Below are 16,106 nucleotides of genomic sequence, written 5' to 3'. Positions count from 1 at the left end.
GATATGGCTGATTTGTTTTCAAGACTGTAATGCTTCTCTCCTCACAGGATACTGGTATCAGTGTCAGAAAAAGAGTCATAAAGATACTTAGAGATATCTGCATTGAACAACCAACTTTTCCCAAAATTACAGAAATGTGTGTGAAAATGATTCGGAGAGTCAATGATGAAGAAGGCATTAAGGTAGAATAAAACATATCCTTCTGTTTTTTAATTATTGTTATTTCTTATTTCTATAGTTTGACAAAAGTTAATTTATGAAAGTATTTAATTGCTATTTTGTAATATATGTGATTTTCTTTTCACCTCCTACATTGCTGAGGTTTGCTTTTCTTTTTTCTGTTTTCTTTCCAGATTTTGCTGGCAATCAAGAGATATATTTTTAAGTTACTTCCTAAGTTTTAGTTTTTTCCTCTTGCAATTATTATCACTGTTCCTTCTGTTTTCTGATAAGCAAAATTATCACGTAAAAATGAATTGAACTTTAGATCCAAGTTAGCAGTGAGAATGGCAGAGCTCAGAGGGCCATGGCCAGGTCTGTGGCTGGCAGAGGGCAGAGCGGGGCTCAGTGCTGTTTACCCGAGCGGGCGGCTTCAGGGCGGCCCTCGAGGGCGGCTGGAGGGGCAGAGCTGGGGGCAGGAGGGCTGCGCAGAGAGGGCCCTCCCAGCTGAGCCAGGAGGAGCAGAGCCCTGCGCGGTGCAGGCCTGGGCCGACCCGCTGGGGCAGCTCTGGAGAGGGACCTGGCAGATGGGCGGGCAGCGAGGAGGCCATGGGCAGCAATGTGCCGGTGGGGGCCCTGGGGGCTCTCCCTCCCTCCTGCTCCCACTCTGCTCTCCAGTGCTCTGCCACTGCCACAGTTTCTGCAGAAACAGCCCGCTTGGGTTCAGCTGTTGTTTTCTCAGGATACTAATGTTCTCCTGAGAAGTGCGGATTAAAGGAGGAAAGTGACAACTCCATTTTCTGTAGCATCGGTTCCCAGTGATATTTTGTGCTTAGAGGTCAGTGTAACTTCTGTAATAGTAGATCTGGATCTGTCTCAGAAAGATATTCTCTGAAACAGACTCACCGAGGTTGATAACTTCATATGAAATGGCACGTATCACCAACACATCTATTGCATAGTGAAAATACTAGATATTAAAATATATATACAAGAAATAATGCCTGCATGTCAAGATAAACTTATTTATTTATAATAATATTTTTTTCCTCTCAGAAATTAGTAAATGAGACATTCCAGAAGCTCTGGTTTACTCCGACTCCACACAGTGACAAAGAAGCAATGACCAGGAAGATCCTAAACATCACTGATGTGGTATGTTCTAGAAATCTGAATCATTGCATGCAAAATTTGATTGTTTCAAATATCTTTGAAATGCTTATCCATAATCTTTTAGAAAGCACGAAAAAGGAAGTAATTTAATTATCAGGCCATTTTCTTTGTGTCTGCTGTCCCTGAACATATCCTAGTGTTTATCTCATGGAACAGGACTGTAGGACACTTAAATGCTCAGTAATCTGTTGATAGTGGTAACTGGGACCACGTTGTATTGAAGTTGTGTAAAATAATTGTTCAGCTAAAGCATAGGAATTCTTTTATGTATAACATTTTCCTGGAAATGCTAATAGCAGCCTATAGTATTAATTGAAGCTAAGAAGTTCTCTCTTAAATGAAAAAATTCTTACAGTGATTGATAAAAATTTGTTTTGAAAGCTTAATAGCCGTTTTAACAAATACTGGGTCACGTTCTCACCCAGGGTGAGAACATTAAAATCTGTAGACCTTGTGCTGTATGAAATACAAATTTCGGAATCACTTACAATATGAGAAGCATTTTTTCAAGTACAAAAGACATGTTTTCTGATCTTTAATGGCATAAAACCATTGCACTGAATGCATAGGAAAATAATAGGGGTGTGTGTGTACTCTACTTTTAATACGAAGTCTGTATTAAAGTAATGTTTCTTCAGATTCACCTTTTAATTAGTTTATTTTAAATCCTACTTTTAGGTTGCAGCTTGTAGAGATACAGGGTATGACTGGTTTGAACAGCTTCTTCAAAATGTAAGTAATGAGTTTTGAGGATATGCCACAGTCATTTTAGGTGTATTAACATTTTTCTTGGTACTAAAGCACACTGAAGGGGAACTACTGGAATGATCACACAGAATAGACTAATTCCATTCATGCTCTTTAAATATCTGCCTTTTTTTTTTTTTTTTTTTTTTTTTTGGTCTTCGTTGGTGCATTTTGTCTCTGCCAATACTTTTCATCTTTATATGTGATTATTCACTGTCTTCTCAGTTATGGAGAATATGTTACCTGCAGCCTTCCTGTTAATTCTGAAAGGAGGTATCTATCCATGTAGATTGTTTTAAGTGGCAGATAAGTGTATTTCTGAGTTTTTGTCACGCAGTTTATAGAAGCAGTGAATGTTGAGAGTATTGTTTATTCCTACCTTTATTTTACCCTGAGCTTGCTTTGTATGGATCTGTCTGTGCTGTCATTCTCCTGTACATCTTGTGTGCACCAGTTACTTTGGGTAATTTTGCTTGGGAATTATGGATGAGGCAATTGGAGATATCAAAAGATTTTAGTTTTTCATTGAGTGTCATGGAAATAGGTAGCCAGAGGCCCCTTTAATGCCTCTACAGAACAGAAAGCCATAGGACAGACTCGATCCTTGCTAGATATCAAAGGATCTGCAGGGAAGCAATTTTAGCTCCTGAAGTCATAAGAATAAGAAAGGAGGCCTCACTGATTACAGGGATCATAAAAATGCATTTTATCTGAATTGATTTTTTTTCCTTAAAGTAAAATCAAAAGAATGTTGTTATTGAAATTTTAAAACAAAATATATATCAAATTGTTGTTAGCTCCTATTAGTTACCATTGGCAAGTATAACTATATTATTATTTCATTAAACACAGTTTATCTTTCATCCCAATGCAAAAATCAGTGGATTTGTTCTCTTTTATTTTTTTGACATGGTTAATTTTTCTCAACTCATATTTTGGTTTGTTACTTCACTTAAATTTTTCTTCATCCTATACCTGTAATGGACAAGTCGTATAAATTATTTCATAGCACAAAATACATGTAAATCTATAATAATTGCTGTAAAACCAATGTGCATCCAATGTAAATGATTGCACCCTTAACAATAAATTATTTTCTGTTTACTCCATTTTAGTTATTGAAGTCAGAAGAGGATGCCTCATATAAACCTGTGAAGAAAGCCTGTACTCAACTTGTTGACAATTTGGTTGAGCACATCCTTAAATATGAGGAATCTTTATCAGGTAATGTTATTTATAGTACAGTAGCTGTACTACTTTAAGTTTTATATGAAACTCGTAATGATTTCTAAAATTACTATCATGAGAAGTTACTGTGGTGGAATTACTATTACAGAACCTGTGGTGATGAGTTGAGGCCTTTGTCAGGATCTTGCATTTAAGTCGATTATAGTCAAAGGAACTTTTCAGCACTGTTATCATAAAGCTCCCCTGACTTTCTCCAGATAACCACCTTAACTGAACTGCTTTTAAAATAACTTATTCAAACTTTTAGATAAGTTAAAAACAAAATAAATTTCCTCATATTTGGAAAACTTTATTTGCCTTAATGTGTTGTACAGTTATAATAGGAATCATTGGCTGGGCCAGTCTTCTTTATAAAGAGTTTTAAACCCAGTGATGTCTTTGAAACATCTATGCTGCTTCTTTCACTTAACTTTGTGATAAAATAATGCATTAATGCTTGCATGTGCTCATCCTGAATGTCTTATCTAATAAGCATACTCTATATTGATCTAGAAAGATATGTTATGAAAGAGATTTTCTTATGATGCTTATGTGACATGTATTCAGTTGGTCAAACAATGCTTACATTTAATGTCCTTCCTGTGTGTGCTGATTCTTGCAGATTCTGACAACAAAGGGGTGAATTCTGGTCGCTTGGTTGCTTGCATAACCACTTTGTTCTTATTCAGCAAAATCAGGCCCCAACTAATGGTGAAACATGCCATGACCATGCAGCCATACCTGACCACTAAATGTAGCGTAAGTAGATAAAACTAGAAAATCAATCTCGTAACCCAAAATGAACGAGAAATGTCCCTATCTACCAAGCACTCCAACAGCTCCTTATTATCTCTGCTGACCAAACCGTATAGGAAAGGGCATCTGTTTGTTTACTTGCTGCAGTGTCTCTGGTGGAGATGGAGTCTGTCAGTTTTGTGTTTATGCAGCTTGAGTGGATTCACCATCCACTTGATAAAGTTGTCCTGTGATGAGCAGTGAGCTTGATTTGCCGAAACCTTCAGTTTCTAGGAGCATGCGTGTTTAATCCATATAGTGTTTTCTGTAGACTTCACATTTACAAAACTTGAATTGTCTGGAACATACTGATTATTTTAATAATTATACCTGTGTGCTCATTGCTGTCTATTTCATTCAAACCCTGTTCAGACATAGGACAGCCTCATGTGATGGTGATTCATTGCTAGCTGTTATTTGGGTTTTATCAGGGGTGTGTCAGGAAGAGTCTAGCTTTGGTGTATGTCAGGGAGAGTTCCTACATAGTGTAAGTTAATGTCAGAGGTCAACTATTTAAGTATTCTTTTAAAACTTTAATTTTTAATTTTAACTTCACCAAATACTGCAATCCGCACTCAGCCAGCAATGCTAACCACTGGAAATGCTGTTCTTCCAGACTCAGAATGATTTCATGGTGATCTGCAATGTTGCAAAAATCCTAGAGCTCGTAGTTCCACTAATGGAGCACCCAAGTGAGACCTTCCTTGCCACTATTGAGGAAGATCTCATGAAACTCATCATCAAATACGGCATGACGGTAAAGTGTAATTCTTGCTCTTCTGATGTTGGTTCCGTTTCATGTGTTGAAATATGTAGTTTTCATTTAAAGAAATTTTATCTTCAGTATGAAGTTTATGCTGGTCATAGGACTGGTAATTTTGTGGTTTGCCTGAGTCTGTAGGGGATGTTGCTGTTTTTAATGATTATCAGCTTGTGTAGGGCCTTTCAGAGCAGTCTAGGAGATGAGTATTGCATGTTAGAGCATTAGTTTTAGTTTTACATAGCTATTTGTTTATATAATTTTACAAAAACCTCAATTTTGGCTTCTGAATAAATAATAAATTTGTTCTCTTGCTTCTAGGTTGTTCAGCATTGTGTGAGCTGTCTTGGGGCTGTTGTGAACAAGGTCACACAAAACTATAAATTTGTGTGGGCCTGTTTTAATAGATACTATGGTAAGTAAAATCACAATATGTATTTGTCACTTTTAAGTTTTGTTGCATGCTTGGTTATCTTAGGGCTATGCAGTGATTAACACACACCTGATTAAAACTTTCACCTTTCTCCAGGTGCACTTTCCAAACTAAAAAGTCAACACCAAGAAGATCCCAACAGTACAATACTGACTGCCAATAAACCAGCACTCCTCAGATCACTTTTCACTGTTGGAGCATTATGTCGGCATTTTGATTTTGATCAGGAAGACTTTAAGGGTAACAGTAAGGTAAAATGACTTGTATTTACTCTCCAAGTTCTTTATGTATTCATTTACTTGAAATTAGAGAATTTCTTGTCATGCAAAGCTATGTATTTTTTTATAATGCTTATGATGTAGATTTTTAGTTTGTAAAACTAAAACTTTTCAAAGGCTCTGCAGTAAGATTTTTCTCCTTTACATTTTGATTTTTATTCTTTTAAGAAATTAAAATGAAGAAATTAAAATCTGTTTCATCTTCAAATACTCATTATTTTTGTTTTAATTTGCTCAGGTTAACATTAAGGATAAGGTACTTGAACTTCTGATGTATTTTACAAAGCACTCGGATGAGGAAGTACAGACAAAAGCCATTATTGGCCTTGGTAAGAATTACTAAAAGTTTTACTCTTCTGCTTAGTAAAAATGCATGCACTTTAGCAGGATGCTGTATGTTTGTGCAGTGGCAGGGAGGTTTATTTTAAATCAAAGTTCACTGCATGTTTTATTAGAGAACTGACTATAGCAATGTAGTCAAAGGGCTGCTAGCAGCCTATTTCAGCAGCAGATTACTAAAGGAATGATGACTTTTTCTTTTCCACCTCCAAGTATGTTGTAACTCCAGTTCTTGCTTTTCAGCCCCCAAGGCATGGTTAAAAAACAACTAGAAAAATAAAAAGTGCTGGAAACATTTCAGATGCTGTTAAGTGTCAGGGCGGATCTTCAGCTGGAGATTTTGTTAAGAGGCATTAAGAGGATGTCACAGCCAAAACACTACAGTTCCTCTTTGGATTTGGGCCATGTTTCAGTTTTAGATAGGTTCTCTACCTGCAGACATTCCCTGAGACAGTAGCTCGGTGAATTGCAGGGGTACATTAAGTGGTGTTGAGCAGGTGGTATCACACTTATCCTCTTCTCAAGGACAAAAATTGCAAATTTGGGAGACTTGTTTGGATGGATAGGTCTTGGTTTATGGTAGAGTGCACCATGGTGAGGGCTCAGTCCAAAGAAGGTTGTTTCCCATGCACTTGAGTTTGTGCTGCGGGATGTGACTGCCTCCTCCAGCCCCTGACATCAGGTGGCTTCTGGGGTACAGTGTTGCTAAGTGAGCTTAGGAACTTCATGAAATAAATACTGCCCTGAGTAAGAAGCAGCAACTCTTTGGCGAGGATAAGACAACAGATAAATGCCAGGTCAGGGGGTATCTTCCAGCAGATGTGATCTCAGGAAGATTTCGGGTAGTCTTCAAGAGAAGAGTCTAGCAGGTATACAAATCATGGCAGCAAGAGGTACAAAGTTTAGTGCATTTGCTGTTTTTCTTTCAAGGATTTATTTATAAACACTTGTGATATTTTGTTATTCTTTTTCTACTTTTGCTTGGCCACCATGTGAATAGTTCTTTACAGTTTTGGCAGAATTTTTTCTCCAAATGTGTTGGAAAACCCAGGGGAACTTTCAGGGTTGTGGCTGTCTCATTCTGGGGGAGAGCTCCTGGTCGCGGAGGCACCGGCCTTGCTGCTGGCTGCATGGGCCCTGCGTTGGTGCCTCCACCTCGTCCCCGCACTGAGGGCTGCTGTTGCAGCTGCCAAAATTCCTTGCAGGCTTTGGGTGGTGGTCACAGGAAAAAGCAGCACTATATGGGCTAGAGAGAAATGAGAATATGGTAAATCTCTAGTTGATTTATGTTTTGCTTAAGTACTTGAATACATTCAAGGTGACCAGAATCTTGTAAAACTGCGTTCTGCTGTCTCTGAGTTGTACTTGCAGCACCTGAGTGAAAGACTGCATTTTATTTCATAACTATGTTTGAGGCAAGACTTTCAAAAATACATATACGGTTTCTAGAAGATAACAAACCTCTTTTTTCCCTCCCCTTCCTTTAGGATTTGCATTTATACAACACCCAAGTTTAATGTTCGAACAGGAAGTGAAGACTCTGTACAACAGCATTCTTTCAGATAAGAACTGCTCAGTAAACTTAAAAATCCAGGTGTTAAAAAACCTCCAAACCTACTTGCAGGAGGAGGATACACGGATGCAGCAGGCAGATAGAGATTGTAAGTGTTAAGCTCTTCTCTGCTAACGAGGAATGCAAGATCTAACTTTATAGCATAAAATTGCCATTCATGTAAGCTGAGTCACTTAAGATTGTTATCTAGTCAATAATATCGTAGAGTGACGTATCATGCCATAAGAAATTGTTTAAAACAAAAAAGCTTTTTTTGGGAACAAGACTTTAATAAGGTCTTGTCCCTTTAGATTTTTGAAGTATATTTTGCTCTTAGATTGTTAATAAGTTTCATGAGATGATAAATCGATTCTAAGCTAGCTGAAATACTACTTTTCAAAGCCTAAAGACCGGTATGCATCAAATAGTAGCAAACTAAGTGCCACTGTGACGAGTGTGCTATTGCTTTTGTCCTTTTTACAGGGAAAAAAGTAGCAAAACAGGAAGACCTGAAAGAAATGGGTGATATTTCCTCAGGGATGAGTAGTTCCATCATGCAGCTGTATCTCAAACAGGTCCTTGAGGCTTTCTTTCATACCCAGTCCAGCGTGCGCCACTTTGCTCTAAATGTCATCGCACTGACGTTAAACCAAGGTCTCATTCATCCCGTGCAGGTATGACACATTTCATGATGGGGACTCTTGTTGCTTGGCTCTTCGGAAGGTGGTAGGCTGCCTAGATGCATTTCCAGACTTTTTTTTTAATTATTATTTTTTATTTCTTCCAACACTTTTACAGTAGTTTCCTATGGCAGCAAGGTGCTTTTGCAGGAAACAAATTTTGAAAATAGAAATTTGGTTTGTGTTGATAAGGCAGGGGGAGTCCCAAACTACTTTTTATTCTCTGCATGAAGATCTGAAAGTCCAGCCAGAGCCTAAAGTGCACTTACAAAGGCATGCTGGAGTAAATTGCTTTTTTGTTGTGTGTTTAATTTCCCAGCACGTGCTCAGCCTTTTTCTTCTTCCCTTGATTCTCTATACTGGACTTTGTCAGCTTTGCTCTTCTGCTCCTCCCAACCCATGTCCTCCAGAGTGTGTGAAATTTCAGTCACTGTCAGAAGTATCTCAAGGGATGAGAAGTATTTCAAGGGATGGCAAGGGATGTTAAAAATAACAAGAGCAGCTTTTTCAAGTATATGAATGATAAAAGGAAGATTAGGCAAAACGTGGGTCTGCTGATGAACAGCGTGGGTGCTCTGGTTACAAAAGACAGAAAAAGCAGATCTACGGAATGCCTTCTTCACTTCAATGTTTACCAAGGGCAGCCCTCTGGAATCCCAGACCCTAGAAACCAGAGAAGGTGCCTGGAGAGAGGAAGACTTGCCCTGGGTAGAGGAAGATTGGGTCAGAGAGCTCTTAGGGAAACTTGACATCCACAAATCCATGGGCCCTGATGGGATGCACCCCAGAGTGCTGCGGGAGTTGATGGATGTTATTGCTAGGCTGCTCTCCATCTTCGAAAGGTCCTGGAGAACGGGGGAGGTGCTGGAGGACTGGAAGAAAGCCAATATCACACCAGTCTTCAAAAAAGGCAAGGAGGAGGACCCAGGCAACTACAGGCCAGTCAGCCTCACCTCCATCCCTGCAAAAGGCATGGAGCAGCTCATCCTGGCTGTTGTCTCCAAACGTGTGGAGGACAAGAAGGTTCTCCGTAGTAGTCAGCATGGATTCACCAAGGGGGAAATCATGCTTGCCTAACCTGATAGCCTTCTATGATGGAATGACCGTCTGGGTAGATGAGGGGAGAGTGGTGGATGTCATTTATCTGGATTTCGGCAAAGCTTTTGACACCATCCCTCACAACATCCTCCTGGGCAAGCTCTGGCAGTGTGGGATAGATGAGTGGACGCTGAGGTGAATTAGGAACTGGCTGGATGGCAGAGCCCAGAGGGTGGTGATCAGCGTTGCAGAGTCTAGTTGGAGGCCTGTAGCTAGCGGTGTCCCCCAGGGGTCAGTCCTTGGTCCAGTCCTGTTCAATTTATTCATCAATGACCTGGATGAAGGCACAGAGTGCTCCCTCAGCAAGTTTGCTGATGATACCAAACTGGGAGGAGTAGCCGATACCCCAGAGGGCTGTGCTGCCATCCAGAGGGACCTGGACAGACTGGACAACTGGGCGGTGAAAAACCTCATGCAATTCAACAAGGCCAAGTGCAAGGTCCTGCACCTGGGGAGGAATAACCCAGACACCAGTACAGGCTGGGGACTGACCTTCTGGAGAGCAGCTCTGCAGAGAAGGACCTGGGTGTCATGGTGGGCGACAAGTTGACCATGAGGCAGCAGTGTGCCCTCGTGGCCAAGAAGGCCAATGGGATCCTGGGGTGCGTTAAGAAGAGCATCTCCAGCAGGTCGAGGGAGGTGATCCTGCCCCTCTACTCAGCCCTGGTGAGGCCACATCTGGAGTATTGTGTCCAGTTCTGGGCCCCCCAGTACAAGAGGGATGTGGAGTTGCTGGAGAGAGTCCAGCGCAGGGCCACAAGGATGATCAGGGGCCTGGAACATCTGCCCTACGAGGAGAGGCTGAGGGAGCTGGGCCTGTTCAGCCTGGAGAAGAGAAGGCTGAGAGGGGACCTGAGCAGTGTCTATAAGTAACTCAAAGGAGGCAGCGAGGAGGATGGTGCTGGGCTCTTTTCAGTGGTGGCCACCGACAGAACTAGAGCTAATGGCCAGAGACTGAAGCATCAAAAGTTCCACAGGGACTTAAGGAAAAATTCCTTAACAGTGAGGGTGACAGAGCGCTGGAACAGGCTGCCCAGAGAGGTTGTGGAGTCTCCTTCTCTGGAGATCTTCCAAACCCGCTTGGACGCAGTCCTGTGCCACGTGCTCTAGGTGACCCTGCATGTGCAGAGGGGTTGGACTAGACGACCTCGAGAGATCCCTTCCAACCTTAAGCGTTCTATGATTCTATCTTATTATGAGGATAGACTAAGCGAGCTGAGCCTGTTTAGTCTGGAGAAAAGAAGGCTGAGAGGAGATTTGATCAACATGTTCAAGTACATGTTCAAGGGATGATTGTAGGGAGGGTGGGACCAGGCTCTTCTCTGTGGTGGCTGGTGACAGGACGAGTGGTAATGGATTTAAGTTGAAACACAGGAGGTTCAATCTCCATATGAGGAAGAACTTCTTTACTGTGACCCTGCGTGTGCAGGGGGATTGGGCTGGATGATCTCTAGAGGTCCCTTCCAACCTTAATGATTCTATGATTCTAAGTTATCTCCACTATTCTTTGTTTATGTAATATTTTTATGATTTTTTTCAATGCCACAACTATTGTGTGTATGAAATAGCAAATGCTCTTTGTTTTTATATATATGTGTTTTAATGGTATCTTTTGTAGTGTATCTGGGCTTCTGAGTTTGAGAGAAAAAATGGGAATGCTACTCAAAAACTTCTATCCTTATAAATCCTTATAATCCTTACAATGCTGCCTTGTCTTGTAATTTATATTTGTATTTGCCAAAAAGCAACGAAGGTAGTAACTTGCATAGAGTCTTGTATTCTAGTTTCTGGAGTAGTCAGAACAAGAACATTATAATAGACAGAAGGCAAAAGGAGGAGTGAGAGAGAGAGGTGGTGCAAAGACTCTGAATAACCATTTCATTTGTTTTTCAAGTGTGTGCCGTACTTAATTGCTATGGGCACAGATCCAGAGCCCTCTATGCGAAACAAAGCTGACCAACAGCTGGTGGAAATAGACAAAAAATACGCTGGGTTCATTCATGTAAGTAATTTTAATTTAAACTTTTCATTAATATTGATTATATGTCCTCTGATAGTTAAATGTGTCACAGCTGCAAAAAAAAGAATAAAAAGCGATGACTGAGCAGTAGCCATCTCCAGCTGTAAAGGAGGCATGTGGGGAGTGTGGGATGGGACCTCTGGCTGCCTTTCAGGAGGTGCCGAAACCAGAGCAGAAGCCCTGGAGCAAAGAAAAGAAGCTGGCAGGTTTAAGAAATGTGCAAACAAACTGATTTTCCATCTGTTCTCTTCCAGTTATATGGACGTAGTATTTTGTTTTACTAAAAGTTAGGTCAGACATACAAATTTGCTCATCTGTTACAGTTGTGCACATTTATGTAATGCTGAAAATAGCTTTATTAATGAAATATTTGCAGTGAAGCTGCTTATGAGACGTTATGGGGTCTACCACAAATAATGTTCTGATCCATTTGCCAACTCCAAAAATAAGATTACCTCAGTTCACGTTTGGAAGCTAAACTTCACGTGAACGTACACTTAGAAAGATTAAAAAAGCTAAAATGTGAGTTAGCTGTTGACTGGCAGAAACTAGGAACCTCCGAGATCTTCATTTTAAAATTTTCCACTAGAGAAATTGCATTGTTTTGTTTCAGCTTTATGGTTTGGAAGCCACAATTTTAATAAAAACAAACACTTCTCTGTTGCAGATGAAAGCAGTGGCTGGTATGAAGATGTCTTACCAGGTACAACAGGCGATTAATACCTGCCCAAAGGATCCTGTGAGAGGCTTCAGACACGACGAATCATCCAGCGCTCTGTGCTCACACCTGTACTCCATGATCCGCGGGAACCGTCAGCACAGAAGAGCCTTCCTCATTTCTTTACTCAACCTCTTCGATGACACTGCAGTAAGCATTGCCCTTCCTTCCTTTAGAAAAGAACTAAGATACAGTGTCACAAGCTCAAATTCTCCTTCTAAAATATTTTTGACATAATTATCAATAACTTTATTCCCCTAATATGTTTTGTTTTGTAGTGAGGTATTAAGCTATATTATGGAATATATGTGGTTACTTTTGCATCATTTCATTATCTTCCTATAGCCAGTTTGTAATCATATGCAGAAAATGCATGTGATTATTGTGAGTGCATATACATACGTACATACACACATACACACACATATATATATATAAAAATATATTCAACTTGACTAAAGTTTGCTTATGTACGTTTTGACTAGGTTGAGGTTAGAGGAGTTACATAGGAAGAAATTTGTAATAATATTTTTGCTGTAGACTGTTAGAACACAGGTAACTAAATCTGTAATATATTTGTACGTGCACTCTGTAAAATGTTTTGTTTTTTTTTAACTTGCAGAAAACGGAGGTGAATATGCTCTTGTATATAGCAGACAATCTAGCCTGTTTTCCCTATCAAACACAGGAAGAGCCACTGTTTATTATGCATCATATAGACATTACATTATCAGTCTCTGGTAGCAACCTACTACAGTCGTTTAAAGAGGTAAATGCATTTATATTTATATATATATATATGTTGATAACAGTATAAGCTGTGTATGCCAGAGACTTTTGAGAAAGGTACTTGTCCTAATTCTGGACTCTGTGTTAACTCCTCTGTCTCGCAGTCCATGGTGAAAGACAAAAAAAAGGAAAGGAAACCTTCATCAGATGAGGAGACTGAGAGCGACAGCAACAGCGGGAGGGAGAGTGAGGAGGAACCTTCCAAGCCTCAGAGGTCGCAGAAACGAGTAGACTCGGATTCAGACTCTGATGAAGAAAATGATATAAATGCTGTGATGAAATGTTTACCCGAAAATTCAGCTCCTTTAATTGAGTTTGCAAATGTCTCTCAAGGCATATTATTACTTCTGATGCTGAAACAGCATTTAAAGAACCTCTGTGGATTCTCTGATAGGTGAGGATGCCTGGGGGAGTGGGAGCGCTACCAGCTTGTAACCTAGGGAGGCCTCTCTCAGGTCAGGAATGTTAAAAGCTGATGGTAACAAATAAGAATTCTCATTTAACTACATTAACTGCTTTCCTTGAAGATTTTAAAAGTTTCTTCTAAAAAATTTATTTGGGTTTTCCATTAAGTCTCCTCCCTTTGTTTTCTCTAAACAGTAAAATTCAGAAATATTCTCCATCTGAATCGGCAAAAGTTTATGATAAAGCGATAAACAGGAAGACGGGAGTGCATTTCCACCCCAAACAAACGCTGGATTTTCTGCGGAGTGATATGGCTAATTCCAAGATCACTGAAGAAGTGAAGAGGAGTATAGTAAAACAATACCTAGATGTAAGTAAAACAGCACTGCAAAGCTAAAACTTTTTTTTGTTTTGTTTTTTTAACACAGCATAAACTTGGAAACAGATTGTGATGAGTTACACGAACACTTCAAAATGCTGAGTTTGCGGTAATCTTGTGTGATATTCTTATAACTCACAACTGCCTTTCAGGATGTGTAGCAAGATCATTGATAGTCCTATAACAGATTTGGACACAAAAAGATTAATTTCAATTAAAGTATTTTCATCTTCATTAACTATTTTCTAATTTCTTGTATCAGTCATTTTATACTGTTCCTGTAATTTTGTCCACTTTATCCCTGACTGCTTCCAGTCAGGAACAGAGACTAGATCTACTAGAACTAGTGTTTTTACCTGGCAATTCTCTAAAATATTAACTAGAGAAAACTTTTGAACTATGGGAAGAAAACTTGTAGATATCTATCAGATACCTCTTATGGGAGGAAAATAAAAAGGTTGTAGAACAAACAAAAACACATACTGTCCAGTTTGGAAGTTGTCTGCCATTTGTTTTATTCTGCTTCCTTATGTGTATTCATTTAGTTTTCTTTCTTTTTTTTTTTTTAATGTATATATAGTATGGCATAAATTTCTATTTTGAAAAGTTACAATCTGGATGAATCGTTTTTTGTTTGTGTTTTGTTTTTTTTTTAATATATTCCCACCTATATAGTTCAAGCTCCTAATGGAACATTTGGATCCTGACGAAGAGGAAGAAGATGGGGAGGTGTCAGCTAGCACAAATGCTCGAAACAAAGCAATTACCTTGCTGCTTGGAGGAGGCAGCCCTAAAAACAATGCAGCTGAGACAGAGGACGATGAGAGTGATGGGGAGGATAGAGGAGGAGGCACTTCAGGGGTGAGGCGGAGGAGTCAACGTATTTCGCAGCGTATTACGTAAAATGATTTTTATGTGCTTATAAATGTCAGTCTATTATATTAAATGTACACCAAGTAATGTAATCCACATGAAAGAAAGCATTTTGTAGATAGAGATTCTCTACTTAACCATTTATACAACTTTTGTAGAAAGTTTAACAGAAAAGACAATAAAAAAATCTAGAAAATGAGATTTATCCAGTATAAAAAGTTATTAATTTTCTTTTGGAATGTACTGTGTGTTATCCTTTTTATTGTTGCCAAGTTTTTATGTAGCTTTGATTCATGTGTATATATAATTTTATATATCAATAAGAGATAAAGACACGGGTACAAATTAAGAGTATGTGATTTTACAAGGATATGTTAACCCCTTGGCGCTGGCGGTCGCGGTGCGTCTCATTGCCGGCAATGGAATGTGTGCCGGGAAATCCCAACTCCCGGCGTCAAGGGATTAAAAGCAATAAAAGCAATAATTTCACTAAAGTTCTTTTGTGTAACACTTGGTCTTTTTTCCCCCCCAATGTTTTAGTCATTGAGAAGGTCAAAACGAAATTCAGACTCTACGGAGTTGGCAGCACAGATGAATGAAAGTGTTGATGTCATGGATGTCATCGCTATTTGCTGTCCAAAGTACAAAGACCGACCACAAATTGCAAGAGTAGTGCAGAAAACCAGCAGTGGCTTCAGTGTTCATTGGATGGCAGGCTCCTACAGTGGCTCCTGGACTGAGGCTAAGCGCCGTGATGGCCGCAAACTGGTGCCTTGGGTAGACACTATTAAAGAGTCAGACATTATTTACAAAAAAATTGCTCTAACGAGTGCTAATAAGCTGACTAATAAAGTGGTTCAGACTTTACGATCACTGTATGCCGCCAAGGATGGGACTTCCAGCTAATGAATTTGTACATGCAGCCAAATTCACAGGATTTGAAATAACAGAAAAACTTGAAATACCAACTTTCTGGCAAAAAAATCAGTTAAATGAAGAGTAAGAATGGAACCTGGGACGCAGGAAAAAAAGGAGGAAATGTTTGGTAAACATTTTTGTGGGAGCTTCCTTCGCTGTTGTGCAGCAGAAACTTCTTAGTTCATTTTTACTCCCACTGTATTATAGTTTAACAAAAAATTGTTTATATCTTGAAAAAAACTTTCTGTTTAAAAAAAATAAACAAGTGAATGTTGGAAACTAGTCTGTTAATGTTCTTAATAAAGTGTTCTTGGAGTTTAACCTAGCAGCGGATGGCTTTCTTTAGCTTAGCCCAGTTTCCAGGGAAGCATTGTTTTTCCAGGCTGTAAAATGCCAGGATCTCCTGGATATATAATTTATTCTGTTGAGAAGAGAGAGAGAGAGAGAGAGAGAGAGAGAGAGGAGGAGAAAAAAAAAAAAAAAGCATGCAGTATCTATGACCTATCTGCAGGAGGAGTTTTTGTAAATGTAGATTTTGATGTATTAGGTCACCCTGAAATAATACAAGAAAAGGGATCCCCAGCAAATCTGGCGGAACGAATACTGCAATAAATTTTTTTACTTCTCTTTGTTACTTGTCTGTTTCCATTTGAATTTCTTATTGTAAAGATCTGTTTAAAACCATTTATATTATTTTGCAGTCTTTTATGTAAAATTTACTATAACAGTGGTTTTCAAAACAAGACATAAAATATTGTTTATA

General features: G+C 39.3%; 1 protein-coding gene across 1 annotated transcript in view; it reads left to right on the top strand.

The window, feature by feature from the left end:
* The window catches only part of LOC104570589 (nipped-B-like protein), an 86,824-nt gene extending 71,050 nt beyond the window's left edge, over positions 1–15,774 (top strand). The window contains exons 29-46 of the mRNA XM_088538265.1: positions 48–182; positions 1,216–1,314; positions 2,011–2,064; positions 3,195–3,303; positions 3,929–4,065; positions 4,718–4,858; positions 5,183–5,276; positions 5,391–5,545; positions 5,811–5,901; positions 7,399–7,572; positions 7,947–8,137; positions 11,136–11,243; positions 11,929–12,129; positions 12,602–12,748; positions 12,873–13,162; positions 13,369–13,543; positions 14,228–14,413; positions 14,966–15,774. Coding sequence (XP_088394391.1) covers positions 48–182; positions 1,216–1,314; positions 2,011–2,064; positions 3,195–3,303; positions 3,929–4,065; positions 4,718–4,858; positions 5,183–5,276; positions 5,391–5,545; positions 5,811–5,901; positions 7,399–7,572; positions 7,947–8,137; positions 11,136–11,243; positions 11,929–12,129; positions 12,602–12,748; positions 12,873–13,162; positions 13,369–13,543; positions 14,228–14,413; positions 14,966–15,331 — 2,853 coding nt within the window. The 3' untranslated portion in view covers positions 15,332–15,774. The remainder of the gene's footprint in view (positions 1–47; positions 183–1,215; positions 1,315–2,010; positions 2,065–3,194; positions 3,304–3,928; positions 4,066–4,717; positions 4,859–5,182; positions 5,277–5,390; positions 5,546–5,810; positions 5,902–7,398; positions 7,573–7,946; positions 8,138–11,135; positions 11,244–11,928; positions 12,130–12,601; positions 12,749–12,872; positions 13,163–13,368; positions 13,544–14,227; positions 14,414–14,965) is intronic.
* Positions 15,775–16,106: the final 332 nt, after the last annotated feature.

The sequence above is a fragment of the Tinamus guttatus genome, unplaced genomic scaffold, assembly GCF_059628265.1.
Source record: "Tinamus guttatus ecotype Peru unplaced genomic scaffold, ASM5962826v1 Tinamus_guttatus_pri_ptg000952l, whole genome shotgun sequence".
NCBI classification, from domain to species: domain Eukaryota; kingdom Metazoa; phylum Chordata; class Aves; order Tinamiformes; family Tinamidae; genus Tinamus; species Tinamus guttatus.
This window is presented reverse-complemented; position numbering and strand designations above follow the sequence as displayed.